General features: G+C 39.1%; 2 protein-coding genes across 4 annotated transcripts in view; both read left to right on the top strand.

The window, feature by feature from the left end:
* The window catches only part of LOC115217034 (serine-rich adhesin for platelets), a 44,466-nt gene extending 34,535 nt beyond the window's left edge, over positions 1-9,931 (top strand). The window contains exons 12-16 of one of the 2 annotated variants that reach the window (XM_029786588.2): positions 2,391-2,535; positions 2,919-3,023; positions 4,683-4,789; positions 6,160-6,271; positions 9,376-9,931. In XM_029786588.2, the coding sequence (XP_029642448.1) occupies positions 2,391-2,535; positions 2,919-3,023; positions 4,683-4,789; positions 6,160-6,271; positions 9,376-9,699 (793 nt within the window). In that variant the 3' untranslated portion in view covers positions 9,700-9,931. The remainder of the gene's footprint in view (positions 1-2,390; positions 2,536-2,918; positions 3,024-4,682; positions 4,790-6,159; positions 6,272-9,375) is intronic. The other variant, XM_036507173.1, reaches the window with a different exon arrangement.
* A 9,318-nt stretch (positions 9,932-19,249) lies between these two features.
* The window catches only part of LOC115217532 (ribonuclease DdI), a 39,421-nt gene continuing 32,837 nt past the window's right edge, over positions 19,250-25,833 (top strand). For both annotated transcript variants that reach the window (XM_036507174.1, XM_029787257.2), the window contains exon 1: positions 19,250-19,365. The gene's annotated coding sequence lies outside the window, so the exon portion shown is untranslated. The remainder of the gene's footprint in view (positions 19,366-25,833) is intronic.

Below are 25,833 nucleotides of genomic sequence, written 5' to 3'. Positions count from 1 at the left end.
ATTAGGGGACAAACAAGGACAGACAAAGGGATTAAGTTGATTACATCGACCCCAGTACGTAACTGGTACTTAATTTATCGACTCTGAAAGGATGAAAGCCAAAGTCGACCTCGGCGGAATTTGAACTCAGGACGTAAAGACAAACGAAATACTGCTAAGCATTTCGCCCGGCGTGCTAACGATTGTGCCAGCTCGCCGCCTTCGAAGCTTAACCCAGTTTCTGTGGTGTATAAGGTTACAACACTCCCCTGGAATAGGATACTGGGTCTGTTGCAGGGTTAACTTCCTGGTTATTGCTGGAATTCATTTACTTCTGTGTGAACTGGAGCAATGCTAAATGAAGTGTTTTGCTTGTGGATACCATGCGCTGCCCAGTCCAGGAATTGGAACCACAACCTTATGATCTTGAGTGCATCTCTAATCACTAGCCTATGTGCTTTTACTAACTATTATCGTTAACTGCTTGAAATGTATGAGTGACTCCGGGCAGAGTTCTGATGTTTGTTAACCAAATATGGTCATTAAACTACTTGAAAAAAAAAAGATTAATATAAATTGGATTCTAGCACATGATCCTATCTATGCTATATTTGTGGTGTAGCAAGTGTAAAGGAAATATTCTTTTCTGCCCTAGGCACAAGGCCCAAAATTTTGCGGGAGTGGGCCAGTTGATTAGATCAACCCCTGTACACAACTGGTACTTAATTTATCAACCTCAGAAGGATGAAAGACAAAGTTGACCTCGGCAGAATTTGAACTCAGAACATAAAGACAGACGAAATACCGCTTAGCATTTCGCCCGGCATGCCAACGTTTTTGCCAGCTCATCGCCTTAGTGTAAGGGAAATATTGAAAGCATTTAGCAAGGCCCTGTAGTCTGTTGTATAATTAGATACTTACATGTAAATATACTGATGAAAACAGTTCATATGTGCAAGACAATTAAAAGTAGGATCAGGATAAGTGATTCATACTTTGTTGAGATGAATGCAAACATAACATCATTAAAGTATTTATTAAGGCCCCATGCTGGCAGAATCATTAGCATTGCAGATAAAATGCTCCATGGCATTTTATCAATCTTTATGTTCTGAGTTTGAATTCTGTTGAAATTGACTTTGACTTTGATCCTTTTGGGGTTGATAAAATAAGAACCAGTCAACCATTGGGGTCCACGTAATTGACTTGCTCCTTCTCCTGAAATTGCTGGCCTTGTGCCAATATTTTGAACCAGTATGAAAGCATTAATTACCTGTAGAATTACCAAAATTCAAAATTATCATAGGAATATTCTTGTGTAGTGTGGATCAAAAGATTAGATAAAAAACTCAATATTACGCAAGTACTTGTTTATAATAGACTCTATTTCAGTTGGAGTTCCTACCATTGTTATAACAATTAAGGTTTAAGAAAAAAAAGAAGGGCACATCATAGGTTTGGAGAATATCTGTACAAACTTTATCAGTGAAATATTAACCCTTTCGTTACCAACCCGGCCAAAACCGGCTCTGGCTCTGTAGTACAAATGTCTTGTTTTCATAAGTTTTGCATTAAAATCTTCCACAATTTATGTTCTTAATACTTGTTTAATTATAACTAAGTTATTTTACTAAATTCTTTGTTATATGTAAAATAATTGAAAGAAACACAGAGCATCTCAAAATAAATACAGTAACGAAAGGGTTAAACCGTTTTTTAAAAAATATACTGAGTCAGCTATTTCAAAAGTCCATCCATACTTAACATCAGTCATATTTCGCAGTAAATCTTTAACTAAATTTGTCATTGGTGTTTTTTTCAACCCAGTAAAATTGACTTCAAGAAAAGCTGGATTTTTTTTTTCTGCTTGTATATCAGACTAGCAGTATCGCCTGACGTTGCTTGGGTTTGAAAGGGAAATAACTATATAAGCATTTTTAGAGAGTTACTTCCCTTATATAATAGCAAAAAAAGAATGCATTAAAAATGGGGAAAAATGATGGTAAATTTTTTTTTAAATCGTAGACTCATCGTAGACGCGCGCTAATACCCAGAAGGGCTCGATATGAATCACGACTATAAGATACCCGCTTTTGGTTAAACTGCACCGCAAAATGTGGGAGTAAGGAATCTAAATCGTAGGAGACAGACACTCACACAACTTCACTTTTATATATAAAGATATTTTACAATAATAATTCCGTCTTCTTAGAGTATTTACTCAATCTTCTAAGCTGTCTTCACAACCATTCCGCATCTGTGTTTCCTTTTATTTTTCTGTAAAATAGGAATTTGATATCAGAATTTTATTATGACATTCATAACAACAGTAATATATTGAAATTTTTTATTCATTTAGTTAATACATGATTCTATTGAGCAATCTCTTTTGGTATCATTCCATTTACTAGGACAACACCAACCAAGATTGATTTTACCAAATTTTGTAATGTAAAAATGTTGAAGAAACTACAGCTACGTGGCACAGGAGGTTTAGTTGCATCTTTCCCATCTGGGATCTTTGAATTGATTAAATTAAAGCAACTTCGACATCTTGTAAGTATTTTTTTAAAAATATTTTTTCATATTAACTTTTTATTATATTTCATAGATTTAGATTGAGGCTTATTTTAGTTGAACAGATTAACTCAAGTACTTACATTTTTGAAATATATATATATATATATAAGGCGAGCTGGCAGAAACGTTAGCACGCTGGGCGAAATGCGTAGCCGTATTTCGTCTGCCGTTACGTTCTGAGTTCAAATTCCGCCGAGGTCGACTTTGCCTTTCATCCTTTCGGGGTCGATAAATAAAGTACCAGTTACGCACTGGGGTCGATGTAATCGACTACATCTGTTTGTCTGTCCTTGTTTGTCCCCTCTGTGTTTAGCCCCTTGTGGGTAGTAAAGAAATATATATTTTTTTTTCCTTTGCAGTCTATTACATCTTTGAAAGCCAGTGATCACGATTTTGATTACTTAGGAGAACTCCGTAGCTTGAAAGTATTAGAGTTGGGGGAATGTACCAACTGGACATCTGAGGTAGGTATTGCGTTACCAAAACTGATCCCAAACTTTAATCCAAAATATCTTTATTCCTTTATTCTTTTACTTGTTTCAGTCAGTTGACTGGGGCCATGCTGGAGCACCACCTTTAGTTGAACAAATCAACCCCAGGACTTATTCTTTGTAAGCCTAATACTTATTCTATCGATGTCTTTTGCTGAACCTCTAAGTTATGGGCACGTAAGTCCACCAACCTCGGCTGTCAGGCAATGGTGTTGGGGACAAATACACACACGTGGCACGTAAAAAGCACCCACTACACTCACGGAGTGGTTGGCGTTAGGAAGGGCATCCAGCTGTAGAAACATTGCCAGATAAGACCGGAGCCTGGTGCAGCCTTCTGGCTTCCCAGATCCCCGGTCGAACCGTCCAACCCATGCTAGTATGGAGAACGGACGTTAAACGATGATGATGATGATGATGATGATGACAGTCTTCCTTCACTTTCCGTCTCACGAGGTTTTAGTCAACCCAAGGCTGATAAAGTTTTTAACTTAAATATAAACATGTTAAAATACAAGGATTTGCATAATAACCAGAGGCAGTTTCAGTTTTGAAATGTTTAATATGTTTTCTCTTAACACTCTTTCTGATAGTTGAGAACATCTATCTATCCGTCTGTCTGTCTATCATCTATCTCTCTTTACTCTTTTACTTGTTTCAGTTATTTGACTGCGACCATGCTGGAGCACCGCCTTTTAGTCGAGCAAATCAACCCCGGGACTTATTCTTTGTAAGCCCAATACTTATTCTATCGGTCTCTTTTGCCGAACCGCTAAGTAACGGGGACATAAACACACCAGTATTGGTTGTCAAAAAATGCTAGGGGGACAAACACACACACACACACACACACACATATATATATATATATATATATATATATATATATATACGACAGGCTTCTTTCAGTTTCCATCTACCAAATCCACTCAGAAGGCATTGGTTGGCCCGGGGCTATAGCAGAAGACACTTGCCCAAGATGCCACGCAGTGGGACTGAACCTGGAACCATGTGGTTGGTTAGCAAGCTACTTACCACACAGCCACTCCTGCGCCTATCTATCTATTTTTTTTTCACAATCCCTTTCGTTTGGAATTCGACCTTTTTTTTTCTTTCTTTTTTTTCCGTCTCTTCTTTTTCACAAAAACAAAAGCTCTACTTTGTATTTTGTCCCTTCTGTGTTCAGCCCTGCGTGACCAATAAGGAGACATCTCTCCCTCTCTCTCTCTCTCTCTCTCTCTCTCTCTTTCTACACACACTCATACACACTGATTTAAGGCCTACACTATTTAATGTGGCTTTTGCACTTTTTTTTGTTTATAAACGATTAGGTGTGATTTGAGGGAGACTTAGCTGCTATTTCTAACAAGTTGTTGAAATCACTTTACAACTCGTACTTGCTCATCAGATTGGTCACATGATAAAATCAGTGTTGGGGTTTGAACTTGTGGCATTAATAAAATTTCAACTTTTAATAAATCTATGGACACAAATACCTGAGAGGTCAAGATCAAATTTTAACTTATCACTACCCGGCCAATGATGGTTTTTTTTACTGATGAAATCTCTCTCTTTTGCAAATATCAAATTTTATCTTCTATTCAATGGATTCTATTCACTTCTTTTTTACAGACATATTTCCAGTTAGGTAAACTTGTGAATCTCGAAAGGCTTCATCTTGAACTTGGTGGTAATTTAAATGATGTCAGCTTGGCAAAGGCATTGGGCAACTTAAAATGGTGAGTAGCATTTATTGTACTTCATTCAGAATTATATTAATTCAGTGCCGCCCTATCATCATCATCATCATAATGTCCACTTTTCTATGCTTGCATGCATCGAACAGAATTTGTTGAAGCATATTTTCTATGGCTGGATGCCCTTCCTGTTGCCAACCCAGACTTGTTTCCAAGTAAGGTAATGTTTCCCCATAACTGGACATGTTTTTCATTGGAGAACTGGACATCATAGCTTATATGTTGATGCTGCTTTTACTCAATCACATAAAATCAACACAAGAGTACACACACACACACATATGATGGCTTCTTTCAGTTTCCTCTACCAAATCCATTCACAAGGCTTTTGTTGTTCTGAGGTTATAGCAGAAGACACTTCCTCAAGGGTGCCATTCAGTGAGAGTGAACTCAATACCACATGATTGGGAAAACCAATTTCTTAGTTTTTTTTTAATCATGGAAACTGAAAGAAGCCCTTCTTGTATTTATGTGTACCCAGTATGTATGTACAGACATCACATGATATTTGTAAATGAGCATCATTGTCATACAAGCAATATTGTTTGTTTCCAGTATTCTGTGGGAAAAATATTTCTGGCCGTTTGGAATAGTAGCTTGCCTGAAATCAAGTGAGGTTTGGTGATAGGAATGGCATTTGGCCAAAATCTGCCCTCAACAAATTCCGTCAGACCCATGCAAACATAGAAAAGTGGAGGGTGATGATGATGATGATATGATATTAGTTAAACATAGGCCAGAATTTAAACTGGTATACAATGAAAAAGAAAATTACTCATTCAACATCATCATCGTTTAACGTCCGCTTTCCATGCTAGCATAGGTTGAACGGTTTGATTGAGGGCTGGCGAACCAGATGGCTGCACCAGGCTCTAATCTGATCTGGCAGAGTTTCTACAGCTGGATGCCCTTCCTAATGCCAACCACTCCGAGAGTGTAGTGGGTGCTTTTACATGCCACCAGCACGAGGGCCAGTCAGGCGGTGCTGGCAATGGCCACGCTGAAATGGTGTTTCTTATGTACCACCAGCACAGGAGCCAGTCAAGCGGCACTGGCAATGACCTCGCTCGAATGTCATTATTTAATATAATCGTGATATCAACAAATTAGTTGCAGGCAGACACATAATTAAGAGATAGAAGAAATGAAGAAATATAATATAATTGTTTCAGTCATTGAAACAAGGTTTTTAATGAGTGATTATGATTCTTGCGATGTGGGACCATGTTATTTATAAATGGTACATTGGTTACTTGCGTTCCATATTTTAAAAAGGGAGGCCTAGTTTTGTGGTCGGGTTTTAGCTGAAGGGACTCAAATACTTAACTGGATCCCTTTTCGTTTTCTTTCAGTTTAAGAGAACTTGAACTAATGCTCTTCGTCATATCTGACAAATTGCACACCAAACTGAGTCCACTGAATAATCTTTCAAAATTGGTGATTTGGCCAGACACAACTCATCAGGTGAGAACATTACTGCTCTCTATGTCTTTCTATCTCTCTCTCCATTCTCTCTCTCTCCTCTCTCTCTCTCCGTTCTCTCTCTCAATCTGTTTCCTATCTGTCTCCTCTCTCTCTCTGTCTCCTCTCTCCCTCTCTGTCTCCCTCATCTCTCTCTCCCTCCCTCCCTCTCTCTCTCTCTCTCACTCCATTCTCTCTCTCTCTCCCTTCTACAGGGGAGATTCACCACCTGCATGTTATCCCTCCTTTTACTTACCATAGGTCAGTGCTTGTTGCTCTTTGGCAGTGGACATTACACGTTTGAAAACCTTGCTTCAGAATGATGCTGAGGTTTCTTTAGTCAGAACAGTTACGCAGTGAAGTTCATCGATCCCTTGCAAATGGAAGGTAGAACCTCCCACCACCCTCACCGCTCTACAAGAAGTCTCTCTCTTACTTGTTTCAGTCATTTGACTGTGGCCATGCTGGAGCACAGCCTTTAGTCGAGCAAATCAACCCCAGGACTTATTCTATCGGTCTCTTTTGCTGAACCGCTAAGTTATGGGGACATAAACACACCAGCATCGGTTGTCAAGCGATGTTGGGGGGACAAACACAGACACACAAACATATATCTATATATATACGACGGACTTCTTTCAGTTTCTGTCTACCAAATCCACTCACAAGGCTTTGGTCAGCCTGAGGCTATAGTAGAAGACACTTGCCCAAAGTTCCATGCAGTGGGACTGAACCCAGAACCATGTGGTTGGTAAGCAAGCTACTTACCACACAGCCACTCCTGCGCCTAAACATTACTGTATAATTGGAATAGATATAGTTTTAGGAATTTGCAATTTAAATTTGAACTTTCAGCTGAGCTGAGTTGTAGTAAAAACAATACTACTACTACTACTACTACTACTACTTTGTCTGTTGTTGTCAGTGATGACCAAGGACATCGCCTGGGAGAAGACGGCACAGTGTATCCAACTGTGGCCAATCAGTCCAATGATTGCTTGGAAGACTGTACTGTGGGTCAGACACTGCTGGTCTGTTGGAATTGAAAGCAAGAAGTTGGCTCTGGACTTGCGTAGTTCGCATTTTCTTTATGGCCCTGCAACCGTGTTCTATTTGTAAGTGGTGGCACCTCTGTGGGTGCAGCCCTGCAAGGCTGGGCGATTTTGGGGTTGATTTCAAAGCTCTTTAGTAACTAGGGTTACTGTGGACATGCAATAAGAATGGTACCAAAGAACTAAGTATTAAATACCTATTCCTTTATTACCCACAAGGGGCTAAACACAGAGGGGACAAACAGGGACAGACATAGGTATTAAGTCAATTGCATCGACTCCAGTGCGTAACTGGTACTTAATTTATCGACCCCGAAAGGATGAAAGGCAAAGTCGACCTTGGCGGAATTTGAACTCACAACGTAACGGCTGACGAAATACCGCTAAGCATTTCGCCCGGCGTGCTAACGTTTCTGCCAGCTCGCCGCCTGTGTTTGTCCCCCCAACATCACTTGACAACCGATGTATTAAATACCAGTAGCATAAAGGACCAAAATTGATACAAGTCCACAAACTTTTGTTATAGGAATCAGAGAGATATTCTTGGAAACCCTTCACTAATCACAAATAGGTTTAAAAATAAAACTACAGAAAATTACCATCATTTTTGCATCATCATCATCATCATCATCATCATCATCATCATCATCATCATCATCATCATCATCAGAAACCCCTTGCATTTCGCTAAATTTATTAATCTGCATTTGTTTTATATCATTAAATTAACTTTTTAACGATAACCAACTGCTATCCCCACTCTCTCTCTTTAACTCTTTCTTTCTTCCTCTGTCACTTTGTGTGTCTCTTTCTTTCTTTCTTTCTTAATGTTCGTTTTTATGTTGAGTTATAATAAAAACAGTTCCACTTTAAATTGAAGAGTTATTCAATATTCTTTGTGGAGTATAATATACTTTTACAAAAAGAATGGTGACAGTGACTTGTCGTTGAAGGCGAGCAGGCCGAAGCTTCAAAGTCAGTCACCACTCTTCATGCAAAAGTATAATATATATACATACACATATATATATATATATATATATATATATATATATATATCATCATCATCATTTAGCGTCCGCTTTCCATGCTAGCATGGGTTGGACGGTTCGACCGGGGTCTGGGAAGCCAGAAGGCTGCACCAGGCCCAGTTTGATCTGGCAATGTTTCTACGGCTGGATGCCCTTCCTAACGCCAACCACTCCATGAGTGAAGTGGGTGCTTTTTACGTGCCACTGGCACAGGTGCCAGACGAGTCTGGCATACGGCCTCGATCGGATGGTGCTTTTTATGTGCCACCGGCACGGGGGCCAGGCGAGGCTGGCAACAAAATACATTAAGAGGCTTCCATGATAGGAATCCATTACGCTAGAAAGAACAGTTAAAATCCAAACCACTAATTAGGGATAAATTCTCGAAGGGAATGAAAAATAAAAACATTTACCATCTAATGGTCCGGGAATTAAATTAGTGGTTTGGACTTTAACTGTTCTTTCTAGCGAAATGGATTCCTATGATGGAAGCCTCTTAATGTTTTTTAATGTACACTGTATTTTATATGAATAATATACAGTCTATTGACTAATTTTTTTGTACACTAGGCCACTGGTAGTAAAAATTTCTATAATCTTTAATACCCTAATATTATTTATTTTATATATATATATATATATATATATATAGGTTGATTCAAAAGTTCCTTTTATTATTCAAATAATATATAAAATTATTATTTTAAAGAGACCTTTAGGCAGCAAGCTGGCAGAATCATTGGCACACCAGACAAAATTCTTAGCGGCATTTTCTCTTATGTTCTGACTTCAAATTCTACAGAGGTTGACTTTGCCTTTCATCCTTTTGGGGGTCTATAAATTAAGTATCAGTTGAACAATGGGGTCAGTGTAATCAACTTACCCCTTACCCTAAACTTGCAAGCCATGTGCCGAAATTTTTTAAAGGGACTTTTGAATCACTCATTGTGTGTGTGTGTGTGTGTGTCTTTCTCTCTCTGTTTATATTTTCATTTCATTTATTACATTTTTTTTATTTTGTCAGCCTGCCGTGATAAACAGCAACACATTTGCCTTGGTAACAAAACTTGTAAATCTGAAGTTCCTGGAATGGGGTTTTGTCCGAAATAAGATCAGTGAAACACAAAATTTGACTGACACTGAAATGAATGCATTTGAAAACGTCTCTCAAAGTAACATGGAATCAATTCCCTTTGTCTCATTAGATGATCAAAATTTTTCCAACAAGACCAACTTGTCAAATGAAATAAGCATGGGACAATTAAACGACAAGCTAAAAGCCATGCTACCGAAAACCAAAATATCCTTATTACAAAGTTCAGATGTTCTCGCTTCTGTAAACAAGTGAAAATAAGCTATTTCTGGTGTGATGTAACAGCAATTAAGCCTTTGGACTTGTGTGAATTATTTTCAACTTGATACCATTGTAATCATATGATCTTCTGCATTTCTTCATATTTTCATTAACGCTGGTCTGAATGCTGTTCAGGTGAAACCAAACCAGCAGATTACTGAAGAAGAACAACTAGGTAAACTAGGTAATCGAGATAGACAAGAATAAATCATCTCTGCATACCAACCGACTGACCATTGTTTTTCTGCTGTTTCCACCTACACAACACCTGTACACTCACTACCTGTTGCACTCTTGACCCGTTTTGCAATATTGATCATTATTTAGCTGCGTCTTATCAAGATATGCTGACCACATACTGAGCGTAAGCCTTCCCCTTTTGATGTTCCGTTGCTGTCTTTTCCAACACCAAGAAAGGGGGCCGTCATATGTACCTATTAAGAGTAGATGCAAGTTCTTCCAGTGTGCTCTCATTTGTGCTCTTTTCCTGCAAGCAGATACATAACATCGTTCATCTTTCTCCACGTGCACAACTCAACAAGATTACATTTTGCATCTTTCCCATGTATTAAATGTCCAGGCATGCACCTCTACATAACTTACTCCATAGTCTTCGTTTTCAGACTCTAGGAATTTTCTTTTCGTTATATCAGTACAAGCAGAAATATCTATTAAACAGTTTCTATTATTGGTTTTAGTTGAACCTAATCATTTGAAATGAGAATAGTCTTGTTTGGTGTCTTACTGGCTTGGCATTTATTTTCATAGAATTGGCAGCTACTAATCGCAAACAATGTTCACGATATCTGCAAAATCATTTCTCAACATTCTGGCTGATTAGTGCAGTATCATTTGCCTAATGAATATTATCATTTAGTGTCCAACCCATGCTAGCGTGGAAAACGGACGTTAAACGATGATGATGATGATGTTTATTGTCTGAAAGTCTTTTCAATATATCATCAACATCATGTAGAGGTTTCTGATATAAATATTGAGAAGGGAAGATGATGTGGTCTATCTTTGTTTAATTCCTTTTAATATTTTCAATTCAACGGTATTGGTACCATATCTTTGCATGATATCTTTCCGGTACAAATACAATGGTGACCAGTGAGGTATGTATTAGAATGGTGACCAGTGAGGTATGTATTAGAATGGCGAACAGTGAGGTATGTATTAGAAAGTCCATTTTACTTATATCAAACAACTGTGTGTGAGACTAACCTAACAGATACTTTATGATAAGTTTAAGAAGGCGAACAATGTTTTAGATTGTTTCAGTCACCTTCCCAAGAAGACATTGTATAGCATATCTGCAGTAACTGTACCAAATCAAATCCAATTTCTTTTAAGGAATCTTGAGATATTTTTTTCATGTATTCTGTTGAGCAGAATTACAAACCCGTGAACTAAAATCCTAGACTTACAAGCCTCACTTCAATGTTCATGATATAATATACAGTACATAAAAGCTGTTTCCCTCTAAAACAGAAACAATTCAGCAGTTATCCATGTTTGATTTGCTTCAGGGGTTAACAGAAATACCATCTTAATTAAGGACACTGCTTGTAAATATGGTTTGAGTATTGGTTTACCGAAGAGCATTTTACTCTTTCCAATATTTCTGTTTATTGCTAATGAGTAAATGTTTTGCTTTGGGGGAAGAAAGAAATCCGGAAATATTTCAAATGTTTACGCATTTCTTTTGCTTTGCAAACAAATGAATTCATCAAACCATTACTCTTTTACATGTTTCAGTCATTTGACTGCGGCCATGCTGGAGCACCGCCTTTAGTCGCGCAAATCGACCCCGGCACTTATTCTTTGTAAGCCCAGTACTTATTCTATCGGTTTCTTTTGCCGAACCGCTAAGTGACAGGGAGACAAACACATACACATACATATATACGACAGGCTTCTTTCAGTTTCCGTCTACCAAGTCCACTCACAAGGCATTGGTCGGCCTAAGGCTATAGCAGAAGACACTTGCCCAAGATGCCACGCAGTGGGACTGAACCCGGAACCATGTGGTTGGTTAGCTAGCTACTTACCACACAGCCACTCCTGCGCCATTGACCTTATACTTTTAGCCAAACATGTTTATCATTGAGTTTAGTCATTTAGTTCAGTGATTGCTTCTGCTGCTTTTGTTGATTGAAACATTTTAACTCTGCACTGATCCATGATTTTTGAAAGATTTTTTTTTCCTTCTTTACTATCTCAGCTGTTTACTCAAAAGTTTCTTTGAAAGCATGAAGAATGACTGCTCAAGTGTTCGCTGGGGTGTATTTCTCAAACTACATTTTCTGATAGGGTTTGAAGGCAATTCTTCATTGCAGTGTTGTTTTTGCTCCCTGATAGTACCCTTTCCCCTGAGTTGTTTAATGTCATGCCTGAGGAGCTTGTTTGTATTGATTTTGATTATGTATCTGTTGTAAGAAGTAGCAACAAGTGATGCGTATACCTAAGACTTTATTCAACGAATGACACTCGCAACTCAACGTTCTGCTTAAGTAAGAGAGTGGACTCGCCTACTACACAATGCATCAACTTTTCAAGAAACATTAAATCACAGCATTCATCCTCCTTTAAAAAAAAATAATAAAGGAAAAGAAAAAACAATGAAATATGAAATTGTAAAATTAGTAAAAATTAACAGCAATTGTATAACTTTAATCTGGAATTAGATTTTATGATTATACAATTTAACACAATAATAATAAAGTCACAAATGAAGTATTTCTTGCGGTTTGATAGTTTTCTTTGAATGATGAACACCATTATAATCCAGTAACGAACCAATCACCAATTCATTAATTTTCTCAACTTTAAGTTTTTCAGCTTAATTGGAGTATAATTTGGTCTCATGTACTCATTAATATTGTGATTCGTGGAGGCGCAATGGCCCAGTGGTTAGGGCAGCTGACTTGTGGTTTCGATTCCCAGACCGGGCGTTGTGAGTGTTTATTGAGCGAAAACACCTAAAAGCTCCACGAGGCTCCGGCAGGGGATGGTGGTGATCCCTGCTGTACTCTTTCACCACAACTTTCTCTCACTCTTACTTCCTGTTTCTGTTGTACCTGTATTTCAAAGAGCCGGCCTTGTCACTCTCTGTGTCACGCTGAATATCCCCGAGAACTACGTTAAGGATGCACGTGTCTGTGGAGTGCTCAGCCACTTACACGTTAATTTCACAAGCAGGCTGTTCCGTTGATTCGGATCAACCGGAACCCTCATCGTCGTAACCGACGGAGTGCTTCCATCCAATATTGTGATTTACAATTAATTAATTCAAAATTTAGTTGACCGGTGACTGCACCGACAGTTTTATCTGAGCTGATATCATGAACTGGAATGGTTTAATCATAAAACTATTCAAGGCTGTGTTATTATGACATCAGCACAAGTTAGTTCCTGAATTATTGGAGTAACAGTAGAAGACACTTGCCCAAGGTGTCATGCAATGGGACTGAACCTAGATCTGTGTGGTCAGAAAGCTCACTTCTTATTTCTTTACTACCCACAAGTAACTGGTACTTATTTAATCGAGCCCCCCGAAAGGATGAAAGGCAAAGTTGACCTCGGCGGAATTTGAACTCAGAGCGTAGCGGCAGACGAAAAACCGCTTAGCATTTCGCCCGGCGTTCTAACGTTTCTGCCAGCTCGCCACCTTTATCTTCACAGATTATTTTATTTATTTATGCGCCCTTTTCGAGCCTAGCCAGGCTCATGGGCCCGGTTTCCCGGTTTCTATGACATATGTGTTCTCCCCCAGCTGGACGGGACACCAGTCCATTGAAGCGTTACTCAAGAAACAGGAAGAACGAGTGAGAGAAAGTTGGGGCGAAAAAGTACAACCAGGGTCACCACCACCCCCTGCTGGAGACTCGTGGAGCTTTAGGTATATTTGCTCAATAAATACACACAGCACCCGGTCTGGGAATTGAAACCGCAATCCTCCGACCGCAAGTCTGCTGCCCCAACCACTGGGCCATTGCGCCTCCACTAAGCTCACTTCTTACCATACAGCTATGCCTATATCTTAGTAACAAAATCACAAGCATTGCCATGTCATTGATTCTCAGTCATTATCAATTTTTAAATTCTTCTGGATGCTTTCCAAGTGACTGTCATTGATGAATTAATACACTCCGTATCTTAACATACTTTAGCAAAGTTAATATGGAACATTTATTATCTAAAATTTCATTAAAAGATATCCATTTTCCTGAAAGTTATAAGCGCAAAAAACGGATCATGTGAATTTTCCGAAATCTTCTTCCAAACCCTTCGGAAAACATTTCCCCCAGAAATTTCTCTATAATCGTATTCTATGCCATTTGAACGGTATTTCTATAAAATTTCATCAATATATATCCATTTTCGTTAAAGTTATGAAGGAAAAATCGGATCTTGTGAATTTTCTGAAAGTTCTCTTAGCACCCCCCACCCCCGTTCGTTTGCGCAAACTTTTCTTCTCATATTCGTCTTCTGTTTTATTTATATCAGTGCTTTTCAAACTTTTTGCTGGAGCGGTAACCCCAAGGAAACATTCCACTGGCTTGAGGAACCCATGTGCAATAACTTAATAGTCTTATGCACACATATCTGCACAGGAGAATTAAAAATTACTGCCGATTTTAGCAGTTTTGTAACTTCTTGCGGAAACCTGGTTGAAAACCACTAATTTATATATTTATATATAAAAGAAGAGGAAAGCGTAAAAGATACGACCACACTTGGAATTCGCATCATCAGTTTGGAACCCCTATCTTGCTCAGAACATTGACCTCCTGGAATCTGTTCAGAGACGTGCAACCAAACGCATACCCTCCATCAGACACCTACCATACTCTGAGCGCCTTGTTTCCCTGGGCATGGATTCACTGAAGCTTCGGCGTCTGGCGATGGACTTGGTAAACACCCACAAAGTTATCAACCACCTCACCAACAACAACACCGAACAATTTTTTTGATCTCCATGTGTCCAACACATGTGGACATGCCTACAAAGTCAGAAAACAACACAGCTCCCATGACTTTCGGAAACATTTTTTCACGCTAAGATTTGCTGAAGCATGGAACAAACTGCCTGCGTCAGTTGTTGACTGCCATGACACTGCATCCTTTAAGGCCCTCATGCTTTCCGAAATCCGCCGAAACTACACCTGATTATACATACACTTTTGATGAGTTGTAGTGCACCTGAGCACTGTACACAATGTTTTCTTTCTTTCTTTCTTCTTCTTCTTCTTCTTCCTTCTTCCTTCTTCCTTCTTTCTTCTTCTTTCTTCTTTCTTCTTCTTATTATTATTATCATCATCATCATTATTATAATATAAATGAAGGGAGATAAAAGTCATAGATTAATTAAGAGTTACGTCCCTTAACATTTCTAAAATTGTCTTTCATACCTGGGCTTATTTTTAATGATTTCAATTCAGTATATTTTAAACACAACGAGGCGAGCTGGCAGAAACGTTAGCACGCCGGGCAAAATGCTTAGCGGCATTTCTTTTGCCGTTACGTTCTGAGTTCAAATTCCACCGAGGTCGACTTTGCCTTTCATCCTTTCGGGGGGTCGATTAAATAAGTACCAGTTACGCACTGGGGTCGATGTAATTGACTTAATCCGTTTGTTTGTCCCCTCTGTGTGTAGCCCCTTGTGGGTAGTAAAGAAATAGAAATAGGTATTTCGTCTGCCGTTACGTTCTGAGTTCAAATACCGCCGAGGTCGACTTTGCCTTTCATCATCATCATATATATCACTATCATACATACCATATATATGTCACTACTGAAGAACCTTTAGGTGACTCTGATCATGGCCGACTTGTCTCTGATTGGTTGTAACAAAAACTACAACCATCTTCAAACTGCCCGCTTTGACTGGAATAAAGCAGACTGGAGCTCTTATTGTACTGAGCTGCAACGCCCAAACTGGCTCGAATTTTATGCCTATGGAGATGTGGACACTATACTCCAGAACATTCTGAATTCAATATGGGCGGCATGTGCAGCATCAGTACCACAGAAGCACTAAAAAAAACACCCAATAGTGCAATTTGGGAGACTCCAGCAGTACGACCTGCCAGGAAGGGACGCCGTAAGGCTGAACAGGAATACAAATTGCACAAATCAGAGATCAACGGGTAAAAGCGCGACAGGTCAGCCAACCACCTCAAGCAGGTGACAAAAAAAGGCAGTGCTTGAATTTGAACAACGCATTGCAACCAACCCTGACAGCAAAGTGTTCTGGAAGTATGTGCACTCAAAGCAGAGACCCCACTCTCCAGTTGGTCTTCTTCGCAATTCCCACACAGGGCAGATTACTGGCAGTCCCAAAGAATGTGTGCAGAAATCATTGCTGGATGCTATGCCGGCATATTTACTGTCGAAGACCAAAATGTTTCATCTTCATCACCTCTGACACCGGACTCTATATCTTCTATGCAATTTACACCAGCAATGCTACAACGCCACCTTAAGAATAAACGTAATTATGCCTCTCCTGGTCTCGATGGTGTTACATACCTACTTCTCAAACGCGGTGGGTACTTTCTTCTAAGCCAACTTTCTCTATTCTTCCAATTCTGTCTTGACAATGGTGTTACTCTAGAGCAGTGGAAAACTGCCAGTGTTATCTCTCTGCTTGAAAAGGTGACCGCACATCGCCTGTCAACTATTGCCCCATTAGTCTTACTAGCTGCATCGCCAAACTGATGGAATCCTGTGTCAGGGAAACCCTCGGGAACTTCTGGAAGTTTCACAGCCTCATCCAGCCGTCACAATTTGGATTTATTCCTAACTCCAGCTGCTGTAATCAACTCATCGAGTTTCTTGAGGACATTACTCAAATCACTGATCGCGGATCCTGGGTGGATGTTGTTTACCTGGACTTCGCTAAGGCTTTTAACTCTGTGCCACACAAAAGACTTATGGTGAAACTCTCTGCGTTGGGCGTAAGAGACGAACTCTATAACTGGTTGAAGTCCTTTATTTTCGGCCGAAAAGAGGTTGTCACAGTTCTAGGACAGCACTCTTCACCCTATGAGATGACATCTGGTGTACCACAGGGATCTGTTCTTGGCCCCCTTTTATTTGTTGCATATGTTAATGACATAGATGCCAACTTAAAGAATGTCACAGTGCTGAAATATGCAGATGACATCAAGCTGTATCTCGAAATAAAGAGGTCAAATCCTGTACACTATAGATCTCTGTTGCAAGCAGACCTGGACACAATGCAGCAGTGGATCATGGACTGGCAACTCAAGCTGGCCGTGGACAAATGTACCACCATGCATTTTGGGAGGAGAAACCCAGCGTCCACTTACTCCCTCCACAATACTAATCTCAAAAAGTCTTCGTGTGAACGTGACCTGGGTGTTATTGTCGACAGCGATTTCCGTTGGATAAAACGCATCGCTAAAATTGCCAAGAAGGCTGAGGGTGTCTTGGCATCACTCACCAAGTCCTTTGTGAGCTGCTCTCCGGCTATCTATCTGCGGCTTTATATAGCTCACCTGGAATTTGCATCACCGGTCTGGAACCCCTATCTTGCCCAGGATATTAATCGTCTGGAAGCCGTTCAGTGAATTGCAATCAAGAGAACACCCTCCATCAGGCATTTGCCATATTCTGAACGCCTTACTTCCCTGGGCATGGACACGGCAGCTGAGTTGGCAGACACCCATAAAATTATTAACCATCTTACTAACAATAACTCTGAGCACCTTTTCAAACTCCATCCGTCTAATACCCGTGGACATATTTACAAAGTCAGAAAACAGCACAGCTCCCATGACTTTAGGAAACATTTCTTCACGCTGAGAATTGCTGAAGCATGGAACTAACTGCCGGCATAAGTTGTTTGTTGTCGGAGCACTGCATCCTTCAAAACTTCCATGCTTTCTGAGATTTGCCAACACTACACCTGATTTTCTCCCCTCCATACACACACAAGCATGTATCTGACTCATACAGTGTTCGCTTTCCAGACATTTGTACATTACTGCATATACCTTATACGCACTTTCTGACAAGTTGTGGTGCACCTGAGCACTGTATACAATAATTTCATTATCATCATCATTATAATAATAATAATATATATATATATAAATATATATATATATATATATATATATATATATATAATATATATATATATATATATATATATATATAATGGATCTTTTCATTTTGACCGGCAGATTTTTAAAATAATTTCTTTCTAACTAAACACTTTTAAACTTCGTCTACTGGTAGAATGTGTTACATAAAACATCTTTTTCTCTTGGCTTTCTTGAGAAAATTCTGTAGTTTGTAAGCTATTTCTTGTTTATTTTCTTGCATTTCGGCAATTTCAACCAATCAATGACGTCTATTGAGGTGGATACAATTTCTGCCGTAGTGTGTCAACAACATTTTCTGGCGGTATCATATCAATGTGTCACAGTTATTTATGACATATTTCATATCAGTTACGTTCGTATGAATAAAAGATTATCGTTATTAAACTTTTATCAATAAACACAGATTCTAAGTTCACAACATATGCAGTTTTAATTTCCCTCTCTGTTGCACAGATACACACATTACCTATTATATATTCGTTTAAGAAACAGATTGAGTTTATTTACATCTCTGAAGAAAAACAGATACCCTTCCCCCCACCCCTAACCCTAACCCTAAAGCAGATTGAAATGCAATAGATCGATACTAGGGTCATAATTATGGGTGGACACTAAAGAGGGAACGGTTTTGTTATCCAACTCTGTTTACCAGTGACCCCTCAGTTTATGGCCACACACGTGTAATTTGTTTACATTTGAAGAAGATCGTCACTTTCCGTAAAATTTTAATTTTTTTATACATGTGGGGTTAGGGGTGGGGGAAGGGTATCTTTTTTCTCATAAATAACAGTGACGAACTGATATGACACCGCATTGACAAACAACCGCAGAAATTGCATTCACCTCAATAGACATCATTGATTGGTTGAAGTTGCCGAAATGCAAGAAATATCTTACAAACTACAGAATTTTCTCAAGAAAGCCAAGAGAAAAATATGTTTTATGTAACACACTACCAGTATACGAAGTTTAAAAGTGTTTAGTTAGAAAGAAATTATTTTAAAAATCTGCCGGTCAAAATGAAAAGATCCATATACATACATACATACATACAGACACTTGCCCAAGGTGCCACGCAGTGGGACTGAACGCGAAACCATGTGGTTTGTAAGCAAGCTACTTACCGCACAGCCGCTCCAACTTTATATATATTTCTTTACTACCCACAAGGGGCCAAACAAAGACAGACAAAGGGATTGAGTCGATTACATCGACTCAGTGCGAAACTGGTACTTTATTTATCGGCCCCGAGAGGATGAAAGGCAAAGAAGACCTCGGCGGAATTTGAACTCAGAACGTTACGACAGACGAAATATGGCAACGCATTTCGCCCGGCGCGCTAACGTTTCTGCCAGCTCGCCGCCTCCAACTTATTTATAAAAGGGAAGGAAATTTAATATGCACGCTGGTTGTTGTGGAGAAGTGCTACGTTGGGTGTTTATATTACTTATACAAAGAAATCTTCCTCAGTCGTGTTGATATATCAAAACGAAGAGAATTTTGACTCATAGACTTTCAGGTAAGTGAAAATCAGTATATTTGATAAACAGATTATTAAAAATGGCTAAAAGATCACCTTAAAAAGATAAAGCAGAGTGAAATAAGTACCAAGAAGAAAATAGAAAAATTTATAAGAATTGAAGGTAAACACAGCACTTCGCATTTTAAATATGTCCCTGAAAATTAATGATGCGTGTTCTTTTTAGCTACACATAAGCAAGCGCTTGGTGTATAACCGTAACGCATAAGCTTGGTCTAAATGCTGGAGGCGTACAGGGGTGATTTTTAACAAAAATATTTTCAGTTCATATTGAGATTTTATGGGGCCCATGGTTTATTAACGTTCACTTTCATTGCATCCATGCAAAAAGAAAAAAAACAAAAAAGTTCTATGCGTCATTATTTATTTACTTGATAGATTTTCTGTTTCGATTCGTCTTTCGCACACTCTGTTAAATCTATTTAATGCCAATAACTATAAACGTCCATACTAAATTTAAACTTGAACTTAAGACAATGCTAGCCTAGCAGCCTTCTGATTTCTTTACTGCCCACAAGGGGCTACACACAGAGGGGACAAACAAGGAGAGGCAAAGTAGATTATATCGACCCCAGTACATGACTGGTACTTAATTTATCGATCCCGAAAGGATGAAAGGCAAAGTCGACCTCGGCGCAATTTAAACTCGGAACGTAGCGGCAGACGAAATACCCATTTCTTTACTACCCACAAGGGACTAAACACAGAGAGGAGAAACAAACGGATTAAGTCGATTATATCGACCCCAGTGCGTAACTGGTACTTATTTAATCGATCCCGAAAGGATGAAAGGCAAAGTCGACCTCGGCAGAATTTGAACTCAGAACGTAATGGCAGACGAAATACCTATTTCTATTTCTTTACTACCCACAAAGGGCTAAACACAGAGAGGACACACAAACGGATTAAGTCGAAAGGATGAAAAGCAAAGTCGACCTCGGCGGAATTTGAACTCAGAACGTAATGGCAGACGAAATACCTATTTCTATTTTTTTACTACCCACAAAGGGCTAAACACAGAGGGGACAAACAAGGAGAAACAAACGGATTAAGTCGAAAGGATGAAAAGCAAAGTCGACCTCGGCGGAATTTGAACTCAGAACGTAGCGGCAGACGAAATACGGCTGCGCATTTCGCCCAGCGTGCTAACAATTCTGCCAGCTCGCCGCCTTGCAGCCTTCTACCTAACAGATACTGCCGCTATTAAACTTTCTCATACATACCTTTCCAAATCCTCCTAAACCACTACTTCCCACATAACCTCCCCACCCCCCTAACTACCCTCCTATTTGTCCTCGCTACTTAAAGTACTTAATAACTACTACCCCACTCCTTTGGATTCCAACCTGTCAACCTCTACTACCTCCCTATTCATATCCCTGTCTCCAAAATTTCATACGTCTCTGCACACCTGTTCCATTATCGACCCAGTTCCTTTGAGCCAAAACAACTGCTATATAACTCACCCCCCCTCGCTCTGTCACCCCTCCACCTTGTCTCATATTTCCCTACATACCTTAATAATCTATAGGCGCAGGAGTGGCTGTGTGGTAAGTAGCTTGCTTACCAACCACATGCTTCCGGGTTCAGTCCCACTGCGTGGCACCTTGGGCAAATGACTTCTAGTATAGTCTCGGGCCGACCAAAGCCTTGTGAGTGGATTTGGTAGACGGAAACTGAAAGAATCCCGTCGTATATATATATATATATATATATATATATATATATATATGTATGTATGTATGTGTGTGTGTGTGTGTGTGTGTGTTTGTTCCCACAACATCGCTTAACAACCAATGCTGGTGTGTTTACGTTCTCGTAACTTAGCGGTTCGGCAGAAGTAACCGATAGAATAAATACTAGGTTTACAAAGAATAAGTCCTGGGGTCGATTTGCTCGACTAAAGGCGGTGCTCCAGCATGGCCACAGTCACATGACTGAAACAAGTAAAAGAGTAAAGAGTAACACACACACACACACACACACACATATATATATATATATAATACAAAATAAGAAAATGGAGGAATACACCTTAATCAATAACCAACTACATATGAACATCAATACGTATTGTACTTATTGTACAATACGTATTGTACAAAACAGTGCACTCATTGATGTGCACTGTTTTGTTCTGTATTATTGTGTTTGACCTTGATGTTCATATGTAGTTCATATTTCTCCATTTTCTTATTTTGTATTGTGAATTTGAGGTAAAACATTTTACCTTCGCCCATATAATACAATGAATGAATTAACTGCATCGCAATTCTTAACATTTATGTATTAACTTTGTTGGGTGCTTTACTGGCAGTATATTGGATATATGTTATCCCATGGTGGGTTGCACTCACAACCCCTATCTCAATTTGTAATTTATATATATATATATATATATATATATATATATATATATATATATATATATATATATATATATATATTCAGGATTAAATAAAAAGACAACGAAAAATATGATATACCTGTATGTATACACATATATGTGCGTGTGTGTGTAATTAAAATAACGTGTAGTAAATAGACATACGAACATATACTAAATACACAGTTGAACGGAAAACACAGTTTTGGGCCAGATGTGAGATATGCAGGGATATTGCATTTGTAGATTCATTATTATCTTATATGTAAACCATTCTGCCTAAATAATGCAATATCCCTGCATATCTCACACCTATTTTCATTCCTCCACTTCACTCTCTATTTCGTATCTTATCTAAATTAACTATTGCTTAACCATCTTCTCACACCGTCTCCGATGAAAAGGTATAAAATATATCCCGGAAACAGCTGTAAAACCTATTTATAAATGTTCTAAAATCTTCACAGCCTTGGGTTGCTTTTATCTTATTCTGAAAAAAAATTATATATATATATATAGATAAATATATATAGAGATAGATAGATATATATATAGATTTAATTTAAAAACGTGTAGTAAATAGACATACAAACATATACTAAATACACAGACGAATGGAAAACACAGGAGGTCATCAACTCCTCTTGAGTTATTGGCCAGAGAGTCGCGCGCAATTTCGGCCATTATCGATAATATTGCTTCCACTTAGGAGGCACTGGCGTGAAACCTGCCGGATATATATGTGTGTGTGTGTGTGTGTGTGTGTGTGTGTGTGTGTGTGTGTGTATGTGCGCGCGTGTTGTCGGTAAGTCATAAATCGGAAAAAGAAGCGCACTCTGAGTTACAGAGCAGTAGAGTATATAGATAAAGATAGATATGGACGGTCTGTGAGGTTAACTTGGGTTTTTCGTCCATAAAGCACTTAGCTTTACAACGTTTCTTCAGACCCTGGGCCTATGGCCTCTCTAGAGAATGGAGGAAGAAAAGACCTCGTTATTCTTTGCCAACAACAGGGAATTGTCTTCCCTAATCATAATTGACCCTGTTGTCGTGTAGATCTCAGAACGGCAACGGTAATTTCCTGAAGTGCAAGTAGGGTCCGAAGACTGCCGGCTTAGAGTTAAGGATGTTCCCGGGGTCGAAGGAGTCCTTTAATAACCTTGTCCGTTCAGCAACGCACAGTTTACAATGCTTGGTCCCATTTATGTAGGGGCCTGAATTTTCTAGGATCTCCTATGATATTACGTCCTTCAGCCACCAAACATAGCGTATCTCTTTTCCGGGATCCTGAAAGAGGGTCTGTGGTTGGAGAAGTGCTACTTGAACGAGTTACCGGAACATCCGATGTATCTTCGTGTGTGCCTGTTGGTGATGTTGGTGTTGATGCTGCTGCTACTGTTGTTGTTGGTGTCGCTGGTGTCGCTGGTGTTGGTATTAGCGTCATCAAGGATCTTTTCTGTTTGGTTGTCAGTGGCACCAAAAATTAAAGTTTACCGAAAATTTTAAAATTTGGCACAGTAATCCCCTTGCCCAAACTGAATTGCTGGAGTTATTTTATTTTTTCCAGAAAAATGTTTTAAAAAAGTTATTGAGGTTTAAAGTTTGATTATTTTCACCCAATCAAGAAACAGGATTTGGAACCTGTCATTTTGTGCGTGATTGCACATTTTGTTGGTCACCATCCTGAAAATAGCACGTGTCGTCCATATTGTTATGTCTCCGGTAATTTTCTTTCATGTAAATAAATTTTTATGTTAATTTGAAAATTTGCCGGCAAAATCTTGTAAACTGACAATGTTCCAAACGACGTACATGTTTATATGTTACTAGCAGTATCGCCCGGCGTTGCTTGGGTTTGTAAGGGAAATAACTATATAAGCATTTTTAGAGATGTAAAGTATAATAGCCATCTCAATATGGCTAACCACAAAGGGGGGGGGTGTTACTGTAGCATTTTACGTCCTGAGATTTAATAATACATTTTTAGAGAGTTACTTCCCTTATATATGCCAAAATTGCATTAAAATGGGAAAAATTGATGGTAGATTTTTTTAAAAATCGTAGACTCCTCGGAGACGCGCGCTAATACCCAGAAGGGCTCGATATGAATCACGACTATAAGATACCCGGTTTTGGTTAAACTGCACCGCAAAATGTGGGAGTAGTTAGGAATCTAAATCGTAGGAGACAGACAGCACACAACCTCACTTTTATATATAAAGATAATTGAAAATGTTATATATGAAAATAAGAGTGAACAAAATATGCTTAAAAAACAACCACGAACGTCTCGACCTTTACTTTTAGTGGGGGATTGGAACGCTACCCTGGACAGGCATTTAGACTCCGTGGGCAGAGATAGTAATAGGAGGGGATGTAAATGCCTCAAAGACCTGCTTAGACGTTTCCAACTGTCTGACAGGCATTGACTGGACCACCCGAATGTGCCAATGTGGACGTGGAGCAACCGCATCGGGTCGTCCAGATCGTACTTAGAGTATTCTGTAGGACAGTGGATAAAGATAGTGTAGATTGTCCACAGTTCCATATAGTCAGCTACACAGACCACAAATTTGTGACTTGTTCACTTGACTTAGATAAGAAACATAGGCAGGGTCCCGGTTACTGGAAGATAAACGCGTCGTTCACAGCACGCCAGGCTTACAGGGACCAGATTAGCATATTAGTTAAGGGATCATTGACGGGTGCTATCATCAACAACAGATGGCGGTATGCCATAAAGAAAGCAATTAAAGCAGAAACGGTTAGGTACTGTAAAGCTCTAGCATTAGACCGAAATAAAATAGAGGGAGACCTAATTAAGAAATTAGAAGAGGCACTTAGAACTGGTATCGCGTCCAATGTGCTGGTAGCGAGGTTGGCCCTCGACCAACAATTCAACGCCAAACAGGAAAGATGCGTTGTTAGAGCTAGGATGCGTGCTCTGAGGAACGAAGGAGTTGGAGCCACCCGAGAGGCCCGAGTGGCGGAGGCGCAACGAAGCAACAGAGCCACCAATAGGTGACTTACAAATGAACAAGGGCGCGAATTACTCGAGCCTGAAAGGATGTGTGAGGCCTTTCAACAACATTTTGCCCGAATGTTTGGGACAACTGTTCTGCTAAAATTTGTTTAAGTTTTCTGTCCCACCAGGTCATGAAGAGGTCAGCCACATCTCGAGCTTTGGGTGAGTTTGAGAAACCAACTAAGGGATAGTGCCTATCCAATATATTGCTGGTAGTGTACCCAAATATTCATAGTCAAGTGCTGTCAATTTTATATCCTCTCCGTTTTCTTATCTCCGTATATATATATATATATATATATATATATATATATATATATATATATATATATATATATATATATATATATATATATGTATGTATGTATGTATGTATGTATGTATGTATATATATGTATGTGTATATATATGTATGTATGTATATATGTATGTATGTATATATATGTATATATATGTATATATATGTATGTATGTATATATATGTATATATATGTATATATATGTATGTATGTATATGTATGTATGTATATATATGTATGTATATATATGTATGTATGTATATATATGTATGTATGTATGTGTATATATATATATGTGTGTGTGTGTGTGTGTGTGTGTGTGTGTGTGTGTGTGTGTGTGTGTGTGTGTGTGTTGTGTGTGTGTGGAGGCGCAATGGCCCAGCGGTTAGGGCAGCGGACTCTCGGTCGTAGGATCGCGGTTTCAATTCCCAGACCGGGCATTGTGAGTGTGGCATTGGAGTGGTGGCGATCCCTGCTGTACTCTTTCGCTACAACTTTCTCTTACTGTTTCTTCTGTTGGCCTGCTCGCTTAGCCAGCGGGGTGGCGTCATTTGAAGGCTAAAACAATGCAAAGCGCTTTGTGACCAGCGATGTGTAGCAACATCTGATAGCCTGGTCGGTCACGGTGATATATATATATATATATATATATATATATATATATATATATATATATACATATATACTAGCACTATGACCCGGCATATACAGCTGCGTGCATGTGCACATACACGTGG

Source organism: Octopus sinensis, linkage group LG11, assembly GCF_006345805.1.
Source record: "Octopus sinensis linkage group LG11, ASM634580v1, whole genome shotgun sequence".
NCBI classification, from domain to species: Eukaryota; Metazoa; Mollusca; class Cephalopoda; order Octopoda; family Octopodidae; genus Octopus; species Octopus sinensis.
This window is presented reverse-complemented; position numbering and strand designations above follow the sequence as displayed.